The sequence below is a fragment of the Diceros bicornis genome, chromosome 13, assembly GCF_020826845.1.
Source record: "Diceros bicornis minor isolate mBicDic1 chromosome 13, mDicBic1.mat.cur, whole genome shotgun sequence".
NCBI lineage: Eukaryota > Metazoa > Chordata > Mammalia > Perissodactyla > Rhinocerotidae > Diceros > Diceros bicornis.
Window position 1 is genome coordinate 47459101 of NC_080752.1, and position 17977 is coordinate 47477077.

At 50.8% G+C, this 17977-nt stretch overlaps 2 protein-coding genes across 9 annotated transcripts in view; one reads left to right on the plus strand and one right to left on the minus strand.

Moving 5' to 3' along the window:
* Window positions 1–4468, plus strand: part of S100PBP (S100P binding protein) — a 34726-nt gene extending 30258 nt beyond the window's left edge. For 2 of the 3 annotated variants that reach the window (XM_058553565.1, XM_058553566.1), the window contains one exon: window positions 1810–4468. In XM_058553565.1, coding sequence (XP_058409548.1) covers window positions 1810–1951 — 142 coding nt within the window. In that variant the 3' untranslated portion in view covers window positions 1952–4468. The remainder of the gene's footprint in view (window positions 1–1809) is intronic. The other variant, XM_058553567.1, reaches the window with a different exon arrangement.
* A 3156-nt stretch (window positions 4469–7624) lies between these two features.
* FNDC5 (fibronectin type III domain containing 5) lies at window positions 7625–17719 on the minus strand. 6 transcript variants are annotated; one of them, XM_058553572.1, is made up of 7 exons: window positions 17598–17719; window positions 15217–15534; window positions 13445–13556; window positions 12775–12973; window positions 12305–12394; window positions 10234–10367; window positions 7628–9358 (listed from the first exon to the last, which is right to left on the minus strand). In XM_058553572.1, the coding sequence occupies exons 4-7, from the start codon at window positions 12956–12958 to the stop codon at window positions 9320–9322; spliced, it is 447 nt and encodes a 148-aa protein (XP_058409555.1). In that variant the 5' UTR covers window positions 12959–12973; window positions 13445–13556; window positions 15217–15534; window positions 17598–17719; the 3' UTR covers window positions 7628–9319. The 6 variants fall into 6 exon arrangements, with proteins under 6 accessions (XP_058409552.1, XP_058409555.1, XP_058409556.1 ...); XM_058553573.1 differs by lacking the exon at window positions 17598–17719 and adding an exon at window positions 15982–16123; XM_058553569.1 differs by lacking the exon at window positions 17598–17719 and having other exon boundaries at window positions 7625–9358; window positions 13445–13560; window positions 15217–15493.
* Window positions 17720–17977: the final 258 nt, after the last annotated feature.

Below are 17977 nucleotides of genomic sequence, written 5' to 3' on the forward strand. Positions count from 1 at the left end.
TTTAATTCCAGGGGTAGAAAAAGAAGTTATACAGTATAATAGAATAAGAACTGGACTGAAATTCAGGAAACCTGCGTTCTAATACTAGCTTTGCAATTTTTAACTAACTATATGATTTTGGTCAAGTCACTTCACTGGCCCTCACATCAGTAAAATTAAGATGATGGACTAATTGATGTCAAAGGGCCTTTCTAGTTCTGAGATTTTCTGGATTCTTGATGCAGTGTGATTTTACAGATTTATTGTTACTTTGATCCAGTTACTCAGAAACCTTGGAGTCATCTTTGACTCTTTTCTCTCTTACCCCATATTCAGTATATTAGCAAATTCTGTAAGCTCTACATACAAAATATATCCAAAACCTGATCATTTCTCATCATCTTCACCTAGATTATTGCAAGTCTCCTAAATGGTCTCACCATTTCTGCCCTTGCCTGTCTACTATTCTCAACTCAGCAGCCAAAGAGATTCTTTTAAAGCATAAGTTGGATTCTCTTATTTGCACAGAATTTTCCAGTGGCTTCCCATTTCACATCTTCCCATCTTCACCATCCCCTGCAAGGGCCTATATGCTTTGGCCTGGGCTTACTTGGTTTTCACCGACCTCTTTTCCTGCTACTCTTTGCCTTGCTCACTCTGCTCTAGTCACACTGGCTTCCTAGCTATTTCTCAGATATGTCAGACATGCTCCCACCTCCAAGGCCTTTACACTTAGTGTTTCCTCTATAGTTGCCAAAATGACGGCAGTTCTCAGAAAGGCAGTGTAGTGTAATGGTTATGAAATAAATTCTGGAGTCAGATGTGAATTTAAATCCAGGCTCTTCTACTTACTCCACTGTGTGACCTTGGGCAAGTTACCTAACCTGAGGCTCAGTTTCCTTACCTGTTCAAGGAGTTAATGAGAGTCCTTTTCTGGGGTAGGATTGTCATTAGCGTTAAATGAGATGAGGTATTTAAAGAATTCAACAAGGACTTTGCATATAGGGCTAGATAAATGTCAGGTACTGTTATAATTATTTTCAACCCTGGCTACTGCTCATAATCACCTTTGGAGATGTCTAAAAATACAGATGTCCAGGCCCTGACTCCAGGGATTCTAAGTCTTTAAGTCTGGGAGGGAGAGGGGGGACCAAGAATCTGTATCTTTAAAAAGCTTCCCAGGTGGCTATTAGGAGCAACTGGAGTTGAGAATGGGATGATGTTATCTCAGAGGGTCCTCTTCAGAACCCTAGCCCAGCATATGACTAAAGGAGACTCTCAAGAAACTTTACTTTGAGTCTGTGCTATTAATGTTTCAGCCTCTGAACTTGCAATGTGATACTCACATGATGATTTACCTTCTCTGGGAATTTTATTCTAATTTTAACTGCTGTGTCCTGAGCAACCTTAAGCAGTGTCAGACAATGAGGTCCGCTTGGAGGTACAGGTCTGATGCAAGCAATGAAATATAGATCCTGTTCTAAGTGTTTCTGGAGGGAGAAAATATTTTTTTCCTACTTAAACATTAGTGTACATTATACATTAGGTTTCTTAGAACGTTTGTGTATATGGCACATATCACCATAATACCTGCATGGGAATTAGGTGGCTTTGAAAGTTGAAAGGAAATAGCACTTATAATGTTATGACTTTCATATAAATAGTATAAAATTTCTAAAATTGTGAGAATCGAAATATAAAATTAATATCCGATTTCCAAAAGTAATGATATTCTTAAAATAGTTGTCTTGGCCTTTTTTGTATACAAATAGCCATTCTAGCTGAAACCCTAGCATCTTTCCTGTTTTTATTTTCCCTCTTTCCTGATAGAAACTACGCCCGGAAACGACAGAAACCTCTGCAAAGATATAGTCTGACTCAGTGGGTTGACAGGAACATGCGAAGCCACCATCGGTTCCAGCGTCTTTCAGATTTCCGGTCCAGTCCATTTGTCTCACCCCATCAGCAGTGAAGGTCCCTATCCAAGGTCCTGTCCAGAGCAGCATCTCATCTTCTTGTGCTGTTTTGTGCTTTGTAGATTTTGAATTTTATTTTTCACAAGATTTTTATTTAAAGAACTTGTCACCTTTTGGAAATGCCCATTGCTGACTTGAATTTTTTTGTATAAGGTCCTTCCTGTTTGTGTGTGTGTATGTATGTATGTTTTTAAGCAGTGTTAAGTTGATTTAGTTTTTATTTTTTTATTTAAAGTGAAGGTGGCTGCCTCCTGAAAGCCAACATTAAGCCAAAACACTCAGGCTCAAGCAAAACACCCACCTCTATGCAGAGGTAGAGTCTACTTCTGGTGCCCAAAATCTCCTGTAAGGAAGAGATTCTTTATCAGGCTGCAAACCAGTGTTAATTATTGCTGCTGACTTAAAAATGGACACAAGTCACTTCTAACAACCCCTCTTATTTTTTTATTTGAATCTCCGAATACCTGTCAGTATTTTAAAGTTGGTGACCTTTGAAGTAGGATGGAGCAGGACAAAAATCCTGTTGAAAGGACAAATTAAGAGTGTAAATCTTCTCCTTTCTGTACCTACTAGCTGCCTTTATTTTTTTGGCTTTTTTTCATTCTTCATTAAATTGATTTTGCACAATAGTGTTTACAAATCTTACACATCTTAACTCTGACAGAAGACTACTGACTAACCCTTGTTGATTTGTGGTCTTGTGACTGGTCTTGTGATTGTCTTCTCGGCCTTTCTTCAAGGATTTTCCTTGTTTTTCCCCCAGTGACCACTATGCTCCTTAGGGTTCTACCAGTGTTGTCCTGTATCCTGTTAGAAATATATATGCCTCTTAAGAAGAGCCTCCCTGCTGTCTTTATTGACGAGTTGGCCACCCAGAGTCTTGACTGTAGGGGACAGGCCAGAAAGCCAGTGCTATTGAGGTGTCAGTTGGTTTTCAGTTTCATCTACTGAACCCCAACTTCAAGTATGAGTTGATGTGTTGGTCAGTGAGCCTCCATCCTATGGGAGAGACTTTGGAGAGGTACTTTTTTCTCTCCCTTATTAGTTAACAAGAGGTGCCTTTAGACACCCTGGATGTTACCATCTCCTCATTTGGTCAAAACTCGGGTGCAGTTTCACAAAACTGCTCAAGTGGGTCTAATATAGTTGTGATGAAGCTTCCGCACAAAAGCATTACCTGATCTTAAGGTTTGGTGTTTTAATTCAAGTTGACAGACTTTGTGCAGCCATCTTAGTGGATGTCTTAGGAGTTTGTTACTCTCTTTTACAGACACTGCTAGACATCTTTTGGGAGATTTTGCAGTCCGGCATTTGTGCTATTGTTGTTCAGTCTCTGTGAAGGTTGTACATAGTTGCTGTAGCACAGCCTGTGATATTGGGCTAGCTGCATCTGTCTGGTTTTGTTGTTTCATCAGCCCTATCTTTTTATGTGAGTATCCCGTCTTAAATATCCTACCCTGGTTTAGAAACTGACTTGGGAAAAGTTTGGTCATTCAAGCCATCACTAAATTTAGATCGATATCCCCAAATGTTTACTGTTTTTATCCAGTCAAGGATTCTCTTTTTCTTGGACATTTGGTACAGATTCTGGGACCAAAATGCAAAGAAGTTCTGTTGAAAGGCAAGAGTCAAAATCTGTTATTTCAGTTGGCATAATTGGCATTTACTACATAATCACTTTTCCAGGTTTCCCTAAATTAGCTTGATGGAGATAAGCAAACATCCACCTTTGGAACCATAGCATAGTTAAAATTAATTGTAGCTGGAATAACTAGCATTGCAACTGTGTAGTTCCCCACAATAACCCAAGGAGTGAAGGGACAGCATTTTGCTTAGGCAAAAATGTAAGACTCCTGTTCCACTTTCCTGGTACAGGAGGGTTTACATCTGAATGTGTAATGGGAGCATCGCCTTTGCCAAATCAAATGAGTGACGGGTTAACTAGAAAATGTGACGATCACATTTCTTCTATGCTCAAATAATTCTGTTTTTCCAAAGCTTTAGCAGCTTCATTAAATCTGTTGGACAGGGGGAGGAGAGAACTCTTCTCTAGCGGTTAACATGATATTCTTTAAGAAGAAAAGCAAAGCCAAAGAAAACTCATTATCAGGCATGTTTGCCTTAAAGATGGTAGTGGGTAGAATCTGGATTTTAATCATATTTGGTGTTGACCCCTAAGTCTAATATTTCGTGTGGAATTCTTGCCTTATTGTTTTATTTGAGTAAGCATTATGTGCATTTAACTGCCTACCTAGCTTTCTTCATGATGACATTCTCACCACAGGGGTCCTGACAAAGCAGAGTAAAAATGTGCTGTTTACATAGTTTACTTGTAAGTAAAGAGCCTGAAATAACCTGTAGTTTTATATCTAACACAGGCCCTGATTTACTGGAGTTGTTGTCAGGATCGATTATGAAACTGAAGTTTGGTGCCTCCTCTTTATCATGTTTTTTCCCTTGTAGCAGTTGTGTTTAATGTCATTAAAAAGAAATAAAAGTTCTTGTCAGTGGCATATGTGCTGTGGCCGTCTGTTGCGGGCTTTGAAAGAGGGTTCCTCCCTCCTTTGCGTAGGTAGGTTAGTGGGGTTTGGGAGGGGGTGGCAGTTAGTAGAATGTGGTACTGGGGAGGCGAGGGTGAATGCTCCCTGTTCTTTTGAGGGTAAATTACAGTGTTGAGAAAGGCGTTCCAGCAGTTAAGAAATGTTTAAATTGATTGGAATTTGCAGCTACATATAGTGCATGTCAGGAGCCTGATGTACAGAGAGCCTGAAATATCTCTGTGCTGCTGTTTTTGCAGAGGGGGAAGGTGGCTCAGCCCCATCAGACAGGTATTGCCTTGCATTCCTTCCCATGGCTGTGTGGTTGACCACCACCCCCCACCCCCCGCCCCATCTCTGCCTCTCCAGAGCTAGCACTGATTAAGGAAGAAGCCGAGCTATCCTGGGACATTCTCCCTTTGAAAGGGATGTGAAAAACCAGAATTGATAGTACAAAATTGATGGTTGTTCTTAACCCAACTTCTCAGAAGTTGACTGCTCCTAGAACCTGGGGTGAAGTTTGCATAAGTGTGGGTAGCTTTGGGAGATATAGCGTTCCTTAGATCCCTTTTATGAACCAAGCTTCTTAGACTTACCCCTGGGAGCAAGGATAAAAGGGAAGGCAATAATAGCTTATCACCTCTATTAGCCAATGCTTCTAAAATCTCAACTCGTGCTGAGAAAATAAGTAGCAACGTGTTTGGACAGGCTCTCTGTCCTGCTGTTCTATAAGTTTTGTCTAGTATATATTCTATGGTCCAGGCAAAAGGTTCAATATAAATTTGCTAATTACTCAGCTATTTGATATTGTTGTCTGAGTCAGAAGTACTCTTGACCTATACATATCCATTTTGTTCCTGTCAGCTATAGATGATCCTTTGCCCAGTAATTGCTTATTTCCTTTTTAAAAGTGTATTATTGTAGGCATCAAAGGTTCCAGAGACCAGGCTGCATTCTCTGAAATGGTGATGTCCCTTACCCTCAGCTTGTTTTAGGTTATGAAAAAGTGAGGAGGAGGAGGAGGAGAAATGGACCTTCTCTAAAATGAATGGGTTCATTCTCTAACCAGCCTGTTTTGAGCTTTTACAAGAAGAAAAAACCTCAACTAGAAAGCAAGAGTTCCCTGCTTTTCTTCACATCGTCCTGCTTTTCTAAAAGAAAACAATTATTCCTAAGCTGATTCTAGGGTATGCTTGCTTTGTATGCCAGAGCACCTGTCAGGAAAAAAATTTCCACTTGTCACAGGAAGTATCAGCTGGTCAGTGGTGGAATTCCTTAGTGAACAAGCTCCTGCCTTGTCAATCCTCCCCACCTGTCCTCCCCTTAGGACAACTGGAACATGCCATAGACAGAAAATCTAACCCTCCCCGGCACCCATTGAGAAGGGGCTGGAATGTAATCCTTTGGACGACCTTTAAAGAGTCCATGTGATAGTCCTGGAATGTATCATTAAGGAACTATTTGTATACAAAGATCTCCTTCAGCTTAGCTTCAAGAGACATTTGAGGGTTTGGGAATATACTGATGGAGCTTGGTGGGGCTGGATTCGGGGGGTGTCCCATTTATAGAAGCAATTTGTTCTTAGAAGCTACTTCTAAAAAGCAAAATCCAAAAATTGTCAAATAGGTTTAAAGAGGGTGAGAAATAAAATAGAAGTCTGAAAGATCACAGGACTGGAGGGAGGAAATGTTACATATTTCTGTAAGGGTTGAATTAGAGATCTTAAAAGTGGATTATAGGGCCGGCCCCGTGGCTTAGCGGTTAAGTGCGCGTGCTCCGCTGCTGGCAGCCCAGGTTCGGACCCTGGGCGCGCACCAATGCACCGCCTCTCCGGCCATGCTGAGGCCGCGTCCCACATACAGCAACTAGAAGGCTATGCAACTATGACATACAACTATCTACTGGGGCTTTGGGGGGGGAAAATTATAAAAAAAAAAAAAAAGAGGAAAGGACTCCTTCCCCACAGAAACACTCACCAGTCTTTCCTCTCCTCAGACCCTGGGGTTTCCCTCTTGTTGGTGTGAGGAAGCCCCTTGGCTCCTACTCTAGGTGGTGATGGGGTCTGGGAATCCTCTGTTCTCATTCTTTTGTTTATGAGATAGGAAACCAAGGTCCCCCCTCAGAGAAGTAATGAGGTGTTACATGATTACAAGGCAGGGTCTTCTGCCTCTCAGTCCAGCTTTCCTTCCACAAGCCTGCTGTGGTCAAGTAGGTCTCTTAGCCTCAAAGAACTTGCCTGGGCCCTTCCCAAGCTGTGAGGAATATGCAGACCTAAGTGAGTGGTGACCACAAGACCACATCACAAGCCACAGCTGTAGGGTTCTACTGTGCAACTACAGTTGATCCAGGAAAAGCTCAGTTGTTGTAGAACCTGGGGGTTTAGGGAGGTGATTAAAGGGAATGGAGTTTATCTAAGCCAGGAGTATTGTTCACTCCTCTCCCCTCACACCTTATATCCCCAGCTGATGTACTCTAGGCACAGATCAGTTGAAGACAGGACTCTCCCATGAGCAGTGCTCCCTGGACTCCACTGACAGCTTATCTATACCTGATACTGACTTGGGGGCTTCTCCATCATTTGGCACTGGACGGGCACAGAGGGCCTGGGAAGTACCTCTCTGAGGTCGGGCTTATTAGAGTTCTGTGTGCTAATCGATTTCTCACTTTCCCACCCAGCCTCTAAGACTTGCTTTCCTTCTGCTCTCAGAAACTTCCAGAACAGCCTACCCTAAGCCCTGCTCACCTGACATTTTCTTTCCAAGCTCTTGCTGGCTCTGGACAGAAATGTTTGAGGTGCACCATTTACTGGTTTGCTCATGGGCTAATGGCACCATTACTCTACCTTTCAGCCTGCCGTTGGGATCATGACGATGTTCCTTTAACAGCCCAGAACAGCATGCTGTGAATACTGAGCTGCAGCAAGCAGCTTTTGCAGTTCTTCACTCCCCTCCTCCACCCTGTGGAGAAAGAGAACTGCATTCCTTTGGCCAGGGAAAGCACCCAGCCCATGCAGAGGGGAAAACCCTTTGTTTTAAAAACTGAGCACCAGCCTGCATACCTATGCAGTGAGGCAGCCCAAGCTTGATTTGGGGGGGGCCTCAGTAATAGGATGATGGAGCAGCTATTTTCTCCTCCGACACGTGCACCCCCATCTGTTCAAGATTTCCCTTCCAACTCTAGCTTGGCTGGCAGGCATGTCCCTGAGAAGCTGCAGGCCAAAATGGAGAGAGAGAACTGACTTCCTCCTCCACACATCCTGACTTGCTGCCAATTGCCAGAAAAAGAGGGCAACATTTGGGCATTTACCAGAAGACAAGGATGTGCCTTTTCATTTGTCTTTTTATTTTACATTTAAAAAGTGGTTATTGCTCTAACTGGATCAGAGGTAAGGACCTCTCCCCTAAGGAGCCTTGGCCTTGCAGCCCCATTCAGCAGGGATGGAAGTCACAGGACAATGAGTGGAGCCTCATGCCCTCCCATGAGGAAGCCCTTAGTATTGCTGACATCTGCCTTTCACCCTATCTCTCCTCCCTCCTTGTGCTGCCACACTCAGGCAAAGCAGAGTGGTGGCCCACCCAGCCATGAGAGCTCTTGTAGACTGGAAGGAAGGGACGGTCATTGGGTAATGGCTTTCAGCTCTCTGGCTTGGGGGCCGTTGCTCTTATCATTCAGTTCAACAGGTATCCACTGAGCACCTACTGTGCCAGGCTTGTGCCAGGCTTGTGCTAGGCGCAGTCCTCCCGCATGCCCGTCCTTAGCCACCAATGGAAGATGCAGAAGTCCATCTCTTCCCATGCAGGCATTCAGCGGCCATAACTTGTCAGTCCTAGGGAGGAGTCTGCCTTCCCTTATCAAGCACCATTTTTTTTTTTTAACCAGAAAGGGGCAGTGGAGAGAGAGACCTGTCACCTCATACAACTCAGGCTCTAGGGAAGGACATGAGGATCCTGGGTAGCTTTCACAGAACCCTGGATGAGATGGCAAGATATGGAGACCCCAGAAGCCAGGGCTGCTCTGACTGTCCGTGGTGAATGGCTCAGTCCTGCCTTCCAGCAGCTTCCACCCCAGAGTGGGTGATTTAGCAGCCCTCAGGATGTCCCATGTGGACGTACCTTTTCAGTTGTGCAAGCCAGCAATGTTACAACTCCAAGAGAACTTTCTCAAGAAATGGGGCCAATACCTTCCAGGTCTCTTTCCTATTTTGTCTTCTTAAGACCCCAGACTGATGATCTTACAGTCAAAATAAGGGCCAAAGAAGACAGAGGATGTAGGCAACCAGCTCGGGGAATCCCTCTGCCCTCTAGAGTGAAGCCCTTCGATTACGTTTTCCAAAAGTAACAAAACAGATAACATCTTACACGCACGCAAAGTTTTGCATCACACCACAAACAAGTTCTTGATGGCTGGATCCAGAAAAGGCTTGATGGCAGCCATGACCCTGCCAAGCAGGCAGCCCCATGGCTTCCCTGATGGTTCTTGGTCTGAAAGACACAGCTTGAGTCAGTCCAGGTGCTTGTCATCTCCCAGGAGCTTTGCGTATTTTCTCAGGAAGCCAGTCCAGGAGAGGTGAGGAGGCAGAAAGAAGGCTGTGTCTCACGCAGCTTTGCCTTTTCCAGAACAGGGCAAGGCCTTTTAGTTTTGTGGCTTGTTTTTTTTTTTTTGCAGAATTTGGGTTTGTAGTTCAGCCTCCTTCACCAGACTAGGACGGGGAGAGAGGGAGAACTGCAGCTAGCTGTGCCTCCCCCACCACAGTCTTCCCTTTCCCTGTGCCCGTGGACCCGGGGATCGGCAGAGAACAATGAAATCCTTCTCCCTGCAGACAGGCAGTCACGCTTCGATGATGTTCACTGAGAGCTTGTTTGGAAACTGGGAGGAAGAAAATGAGAGAAGCGGCCAGGGCTAATTGAATAGACTCCTTGCAAGGCTGGAAACAGGGAGAGGACACGAGAAAGAACGGAGCAGCAGGCTGCAGCCTAAAAGCCAGGCTCTTGTCTCGTGTGGAAGGAAAGGAGTAGCCCTGCCTGGATGTCTTGTCTCTCTGCCTTCTCAAACCCAGCCTTCGGCCTCACTCACTGAAAAGCCAAGACTAGGTCCTGGGCCCACGGCCCCTGGTTCCCAGTCCACCCCCAGCAGAGCCATCCTGCTGGCTGGTTCTCTCACATCCTGCAGATCTGCCTCTGAGCGCAGCCTCAGCCACTGACATTGTTGAGGTGCTTCTGGAGATGGGGGTTAATAAGAGGCTTCAGGAAAATGCGCCAGGAAGAGAGAAGCCAAGAGAGAGGACGGGTAAGGAGATGGAAGGAGGAGGAAATGTAGAGAGGGCCAGATGTTTGTTGGGTAATCATCGTCAGAACCATGAGATCCTCACACATTCTCTATGTCTGTCTTCTGAGCTGCTCAGAGCAAGCACTGAAAAGGTTTTCATATCTGTTTTACAGAAGAGGAAATGAAGGCACAAAGAGGTGAAGCACCTGAACCCCTGACTCTTGCTGTCTCACCCCAACCAAGAATTCTGCCCTCCCCATTCACTGCCTTTTTTTAAAAAAAAAAACTCCACTGGACCCTGGCACCCTGTAAAAGGAGAGGATCCAAAATCAATTTGCAGTGTCCCCCGTGTCACACAGTGGCCAAGCTTGGCTCTGCCCAGCTGTAGCCATACCAGGCCCTGAGCTGACCCTTCTGCAGTCCAGGGCCTACCAGTGCACAAGCCATGGGGCTGCCCACCAGAGTCCTGCCCTCACCTTGCTGCGGAGAAGACCCCCGCCTTGGTGCTCTGGTGTGCTGGTTTCTGACGCACTCTTGGTTTTTTCCTTGTTGTTATTGGGTTCATTGTCCTTGATAATGTCATACTGGCGGCAGAAGAGGGCGATGACGCCTGGGGGGGACAAGGGAGAGCAGTCAGAGGCCATACCCCAAATCCTTGCCCTCCCGCTTCATTCCCACCAGCACCTGCTGAGCTCCTGTTGGGTACCAAGCTCCAGATGGTCTCTCACCTGCACTACTGCCACAGTCTGCCTCTGGCCTCTGGCTCCTGCGCCACCTGTCCCTTTACCAGCCATCCCCTTCACTGCTGCTGGCTTGATCTTCCTACAACATGCATCGGATCATGTCTCCTCCCTTCCCTTCTTTTAAACCTCAGAAAGCTCCCCTTTTTCCTTTAGGGGGAAATAGAAACAACAGCATTTATGGAGCATGTGCCAGGCCCTGTGCTGTGCACTGACATTTTCTATCTCCCTTAATCCTCACAGCTCTCCAAGGGTACCTGGTATCATCAGCCCCAGGTCAGGAGCGAGGATGCTGATGCAGAGCTTAGACAACTCACTCAAGTTCACGTGGTGGTGAAGCTGGGATGTGGGCCTGCACTCTGCTAAATGTTTATTGCTTTCAGACTGATAATACATGAACATACCATTTTTTGAAAATCACATAGTTATAAGGCAGCCAACTCCAATTCTTGTAGGCGTTTTCCCCATTTTTACCTCTATATTTGATTTATAGTGCTATTTCTTGATCTGTTTTAGATATTATCTGTTGACTTCCCATCATGGTAGATAAAGCGTAACAACTCCTACTTCCTTCCCCATAATCCTAACAAAATTACAGCACAATTTCGGGTTAATTCACTGTGTTTATATTGTGATGATTATGTAAATACTGTCTGTGCCAAGTCTAATAATGCACCATAAGCAAACCTCCTCTTTTGTAAAATCCTTTGTTTTTCCTGCTTTTTTTCAAGTGCCTGTTTTTCTATGTGCCTACGAAACATTTTTTTCCAAACGCTTTTACAGTAGAGCGTGCCCTCTCAACGACCATGCTAATACGGCTTTGGCCTGGGGGTCAAGTCCCTCAAAATGGACTCCAGCTCGCTGTACAGCCTCACTCTCCTTTACTACCCCACTTTCTGCCTTCTCTCTTGGGTCACAGCTGCACTGAGCCAGACGGAGCTTAATTTGTTTCTTGAAGACACCGTGCCCAGAACACCCTTCCTTATTTTGGCTGCCTGGTGAACTCCTATTCATCCTTCAAAGCTCAATTCCCATGTGACCTCCTCTCTCTGTTTTTCCTGATTTCTACTCCTAGCCCCAGAATTAATTCCATCTCCTCCGCTCTCATCACACTGAATTATAGTTAAGTATGGGCCTGGCTTCTACCAGACCGAGTGCCTTGCAAGCACAGGGCTCCTCTTAGTCATGATCGTAGCACCACTCTCTGGAATGGAGTGGCTGTTCAGTAAATGCTGGTTGAATTGAGTACAAAGATGAACTTGGGTCTTTATCCTCAGGGAGCTCACAGGCAAGTGGGAAAAGAGAGACATGAGCCCAACTAACTCGTGTGCTGGGGGCGTTGAGGCACACGATGTGTGGCTGGGGAGGTTTTAGGGAGGCGGTCTCAGAGCAGGGTCTAGAAGGATGAGTGGGTTAAGAGGGTGTCCCAACCCTGAGCTGCCCAGGCCTGAAGCACTTGGAGGCCCAGCGACCTGGAAGAGGGAGGAGAGCCTGCAGCAGCCATGGCCAGAAGGCAAAGGGGCTGTGGATGTGCCCACCCCCAGGAGCCTGCACCGCTCCTGAGGGAGGGGAAGGGCAGGTGCTCCTGTAATCCTAAAAGACAGCGCTCAATGTGCTATTTTTTTGGTGAGGGGTGAGTTAGGGAAGGGATTGGGTCTGGTCCCCAGAGCAGGACTTAGAGACTCCTCACCTCTTCTCTCAGCTGTCTCCAAGCCCCTTACCCTTCGTTTCTGTGAGAGAAGGGGTCTGGTCAGGGTCCTCCATTCCCCAGAGGTTAAGTGAAGAAGGGCTCGGAGGCCGGACTCACCGGCCCACATGAACAGGACCACGACGATGATCAGCACCTCGCCTGTCCGCAGCTGTTGGTTCCTCCCCATCTCCTTCATGGTCACCTCATCTGTGGGGAGAGGGACACTAGGTTCAGGGCTCCTTTCCTCCCCAGCCACTCCTCCAGGGCCAAGCCCAAGAGAGGAAGTGCTCATTTCTATAGGTGCCCACACATCTAAGAAAAAGAGATTCGAGAACTTGCTGACGGCTACTTGGGGTGGAGCGGCTACTTGGGGTGGAGCGACAGGACTCAGTCCACAGTTCAGCGTTTACATACCCATTGTCTTAGGGGACTAGCATGAGCCTCCTCTCTCCCAGGTACTCTTTCACTAGGCAGCAGGGGGCGGGGGGAGCCATGGGGGAGTTACTGCTCTCCTGAGGCCACCCACTGCTTTGGTCCTGAGCACCCCTCACCCCACCCGGTCCCTCCTGACGGTGACCCGGGCCTGCCTTTGTTCTTGGAGGCCATCTTCTCAGCCTCGCGCGGCGTCTTGAAGAGCACTGGCTCGCTAGCTGGACTCTGGCCCTGAATGGAGATGGCCTGCACGTGCACAATGTACTCAGTGTCCTCCTCCAGGTCCCAGAGGGCGCACGAGCGGGTGGTGGTGTTCACCTCCTGGATGAAGCGCAGCATCCGCACGTCCTTCTTCTGCCAAGGCAAAGGCCGGGCCCACTGTTTTCAGTGCCCCGTCCCCCACCCCACGCTGCGGCTTACCCACAGGGTTCACCTGGCTACCTGCTAAACCTTTTACACACAATCTTATTTACGCATCTCATCATCTCCGTGGGACGTATCATTATCTCCATTTTACAGATAAGGAGATTGGTTCAGAGAGGTTAGGGAAGTTGCCCAAGGCCATACACTTAGTGAGAACTGCAGCCAGGTCCCAAACTCAGGTCTGTTTAAGATCAAAACCATGCTCTTAATTCCCAGATTCCAATCAAAGGCTCCCGAGCCCTCTTTCACTGACCGATTCCCTTCTGGGCCCCTCTTTCAAGCCATATGTGCAACTTTCTGCCCATCTTGCTTGCTCCTCTCTCCTCTTTCTGCACCCCTCCTCCCCCATCCACCACTACTACCTGGATGTGTTCTTCCCTCCCAGGGACCCTGGAGGGTTACCTGCTGAGAGATGGCAAATCCGATGACAACCTCGTCCTCCAGGACGTCCCAGCTCACCACCGCAGAGTTGGCCTTGAGGTGCCTGACAGTGACATTCACTGGGGCCGAAGGGCTGTCTGGGGGTGGGGAGGCGCCTGAGCCTCAGCACCCCCTGCTGAGAGGCCCAGCCCACTGTCCCATACATGAGAAAGGGGAACCTGGGGAAGGCCATGCAGTGGGGGAAGGAAGAACCCAGGCCTCCAATGGGGTTGGCACATGGGTCTCAGTTTCCTAGCGGGTTGAAGACCCAGGCCTGAGAGGCCCCAGGCTCCTTGTGTCCAGGGTGGGAGCCCCTGGTGGCCACAGCTGGCCCTACCAGGGGTCCAAGCTAAGGTTGATGGGCCTGGGCCAGGGCCAGATCTAATGGAGGGGTGGTAAGAGGTGAGGGGACAGGCATGGAGGAGACATAGGTGACTTGGGGTTGCAGGAGCTGAAGGTTAGTCTCATGAAAAGCAGTTAAAAGGACTCCCAATCCAGTACTTTTTCCACAGTACTGCCCTGTCAAGTCAGTGACCTTGAGGGAAGGAGAAAGAGCCAGAGGTCGAGAAGAGCCAGGCTTGGGTGAGCCCTGGGATGAGAGCGAGGATCAAGAGAGGAATCCCCAGTATTGTGGTGACCCAGGCAGAACCAGCCTGGAGAAGGGTCTATGTGAGCCTCTTCTCCACTCTCTGCAAGCCCCAAGCGGCCGGTGGGGAGGTGGCAGGGGAAGATGGGTCACTTAGAGTAGGGCCCCTCAGTGGAGTCAAGAGTACAAGGTAGGGCCTTCTGGATGCAGGAAAAGGATGAAAGAGGAGCAGTGAAGAAGGGAGTAGGAGGGAGAGTGATGAGGATGGTGGGGGTCAGGGAAGGAAGAACCTTCCAGGAGAGGAGCAGTGGAGTCACACAAGCCTCTATAGCTCTCCCAACGGGCAGGTACTGCCAGGGGAAGATGGGGGCCTGAGAAGCACCCTTCATCCCACAGATGAGTGGACTCCAGGCCCAAGGGGCTGGGAGACAAAGCCAGACGTGGAGATGGAAAGAGACAGACACAGACAGGTGGTGGCAGACACAGAACCAAAGAACAGACAGTGGGGTATCAGAGACAGACACAGAGACGGAAGCAGAGAGAGCGAGCACTGAGCCACCGAGAGATGGGTGGAGGGAGAGATAAGCGAGGCAGCAGCAGCCAAAGGGACAGAGACAGGGCGTCAGGAGAGGCTGGGGGAGGCTGAGGCCGGGCCCCACAGGGCAGGCCAGACCCTGACTGCACCAGGCTCAGGGGGCCACCCCCACCCACCCCAGCCGGAGGGTGCCAGTCCCCCCCATCCCCCTCACACACGCTCACGCACACTGGGACCCCATCCCGCTCCGAACTGCAGAGTTGGCCTGCAGGGCTTTGGGGACAGGGAGGGAGGCCCAAGGTGGGGGACTGGTGTCCTCAGCTGCTCCCTGGGCCAGAGAAGAGAGCTAGGGCACCTGAGGCAAAGGCCTGGGGTCAGGGGAATGGGATGAGGGGACTGGATCACAAGACCCTAGACGCCAAGGCCAGGCTGGTGGGAAGGAGTTTAGGGGCTGGAGGACGGCTCTGGGGGTCAGGAAGGCAGGGAGGAGGCTGGGGGTGGGGTTAGGGGGGCAGTGAGTAGGGCAGGGACGGGTTCCCCACGGAGCAGGGAAGGGAGCTGACTGCCGAGGCTGGGGCAGGAGAGGAGCCCGCCCGCCGGCCCGCGCCGAGCCCCCCGCCCGGGCCCCCTTACCCGCCTGCACCAGCGCGAGGCAGACGCAGCCCAGCCACAGGCGGAGCGCGGCGCGGGGCGGCCCGGGGGGCATGGCGGCCCCTTCGGCCGGCCGGCCCGGGGCGGCGCAGGGGGACGCGGCTCCGGCGCCCGGCGGCCGCTCGAGCTCGCGCTCCGGCCCGCGGCCCGCCCGGCCCGGCCGCCCCGCGCCGCCCCGCGCCGCCTGCATGTCGGCTCCGCGGACAGCGACTCCCGCGCGGCGGCGGCGGCGGCGGCGGCGGCGGCGGCGGCGGCGGCGGCGGCGTCCACGTCGGGCGCCCGGGGGGCGGGGCGCCCCCGCTGCGGGGAGAGGCGCGGGGGCGGGGTGAGGGGCGGAGGGCGCCCCCACTCCCGCCCCCACTCCCCGATCCGCCCGGGCCGGGGCGCGCCGGGGCTTCGCGGATGGGCGGCTCCCCCTCTCGCCCGTGCAAGCCGGGCTCTCTGCGCCCCACCGTGCTCAGCTCCAGCCTGGCAGCCCCTCTCTCCCCACAGCCCTGACCCGACCCCCTCTCTGCCCTTTCCCAAGAGACAGGGAGGACAAGTGCCACGGAGATGCCCATCTGTGACCCCACCCCACAGCTGACCTCCCCTCCCGCGGCCTGCGAGTCCCCAGCCTCACTCCACCGCACCCGAGGCCTTGCTGGCTGGGGCGGGAGTGGGCAGAGGGAAGTAATCATCGCGGGGCTGGGGCCACTATAGAGTGCTGAGTAGGTGCTGGGGTGCATACAGTCCGTGCTCGGTGTTTACCGTTGGGCCAAGAAGAGGGTCCTCTGACTCACTGGAGGACCTAGCTCTGTGACCCCGGGCCCATCCTTCCCCTTCTGTGGGCCTCCATTTTTATCCCCATAACGAGAGTGACAATGAGGGTCTCCTAGGTGTGCAGAGGGCTTTACTTGCGTTCTGTGGCTTAGTTCTCACTGCGACCCTATAAGGCCTGCTCTGCTGTCCGCATTGTGCACAGGAGGAGAGGGCAGCTTGCAGAGGCTACTTGTCCAAGGACCCAAGGCAGAGCCAGGATTTGAACACAGGCTGATCCGACTCCCAAACCTGTGCTTGCCTGGACTGTCTCCCCATCCAGAGCGAACACACCCACCCTGGGATCCCTGAGATCCTAGCACTTGACTGTGCCAGCTCCTCCCCAGCCGGAGAACAATCTGGAACAATCTCTTCCCAAGAGCAAGGTGAAGGAGGAGTGGCTCCATCCCACCCCACCCCCCTTTTTCCGCCGGCTGAATACTGAGAGCCATGAATGAGCTAATGCCTCTAAAGTGCAGGGGGCTTTGGGGACTTGGCGAGCAGCCACAGTTCATACAAGGGCTTGGATGACCCCTCCCTCACTTCCTTGGGGACATCCATATGGGGACACCGTCCCTACCTCGTCCCACACACGCTTCTGTCCAATCCACTCCTTTTCTGATCTTGGAGTGGCAGAGAAATGCCCTCATCTGCACCTACCACCCTCTCCCTGATGAGAGGATCTCTGGAACCCCGCAGCTAGGGAGGGCCCCACCCCCACCCCCACCCCCACCCCCACCCCCACCCCCACCCTGTGACACTCTCCACCCTGAGTCCCAGTCAGAGAAACAAGGTTGAGGAGAGAGGCATTGACCAGGGCCCCAGAGCCCCACCCATCTCTGCAAATGAGCCCTCCCCTGGCCCCCAGTCTGAAATTCCACCATTAGGGGGGCATTCCTTTGGGTCTTGAAGGTCTTCTGGTCTTCCAGAGGCCTCTGGAAGGGCTAATCCTTTTTGGAAAGGGGACACCTTGCAAAGTTATCCCCCCGGAACATCGTCAAGATCTCCCCCCACTACTACAAATTTAGACTAAGAAACTGAGGTCCAGGGGGCCGGCCCGGTGGCGCAAGCGGTTAAGTGCGCGCGCTCCGCTGCGGCGGCCCGGGGTTCGCTGGTTCGGATCCCGGGCGCGCACCGACGCACTGCTTGGTAAGCCATGCTGTGGCGGCGTCCCATATAAAGTGGAGGAAGATGGGCACAGGTGTTAGCCCAGGGCGGTCTTCCTCAGCAAAAAAAGAGGAGGATTGGCAGATGTTAGCTCAGGGCTGATCTCCTCACAAAAAAAAAAAAAAGAAACTGAGGTCCAGAGATGGGAAGAGCTTGGTGCAAATCCACGCAGTGAGTCAAGAGCAGCAATAGAGCCCCCATCTGCCAATACTCACTCCAGGACTCCTCGCACTGCCCCCCAAGTTTCTACTCGGTCACCTTGGAAGGGGTGAGATGGGAGGGGGCTCAGGTGTTCTTGCTGAGCAGCACAGTCTAACTGGCCAGCCCCTCAGGACCCCCAGGCCTGCTCCACTTGGCAGACTGACCCCCTCCCAGCCCCATCTGCTTCCTCAGCCACATACCTGGTCCTGGGGTCAGCCTCAGTGGAGACCTCCACCTGTTTGGGATAGGAGCCAGGGAACCAGAGCAGCTCTCTCTCCTTTTTCTCTTCTCCCTCTTTCTTCTCTCTCCGCAGCTGCTGTCGGCCCCACCCCGCCCAGTCCGCCCCAGCAGCTGCAGCTTGGCCCCTAGGGACCCCCTCACCAGGCAGGAAAAGACAACCCGGGGCCTGCAGGAGCAACTGGAATCTCCTCAGACCTCATCGCAGGAGCCAGCAGGAAGGAGAAGGGTCAGTTAGAGGTCACAGAATCCACTCCTGTCCCTGCTGGGGAGAAAGGGAGGGAGGGACAGGGTCCTGGTGGGGTCTGGAGTCCAGTTCAGTGCTCGGGAAAAGGGAGCCTTG

What these genes read in the sequence shown, in the direction of transcription:
- FNDC5 (XM_058553569.1), bottom strand. Translation starts at nt 15,424, where the DNA reads ATGCAGGCGGCGCGGGGCGGCGCGGGGCGGCCGGGCCGGGCGGGCCGC. An exon ending in GATGGCCTCCAAGAACAAAG is followed by an intron (nt 12,395 to 12,774) that starts GCAGGCCCGGGT and finishes CTCTCCCCACAG; the next exon opens with ATGAGGTGACCATGAAGGAG. An exon ending in GGTCCTGTTCATGTGGGCCG is followed by an intron (nt 10,368 to 12,304) that starts GTGAGTCCGGCC and finishes TGTCCCCCCCAG; the next exon opens with GCGTCATCGCCCTCTTCTGC.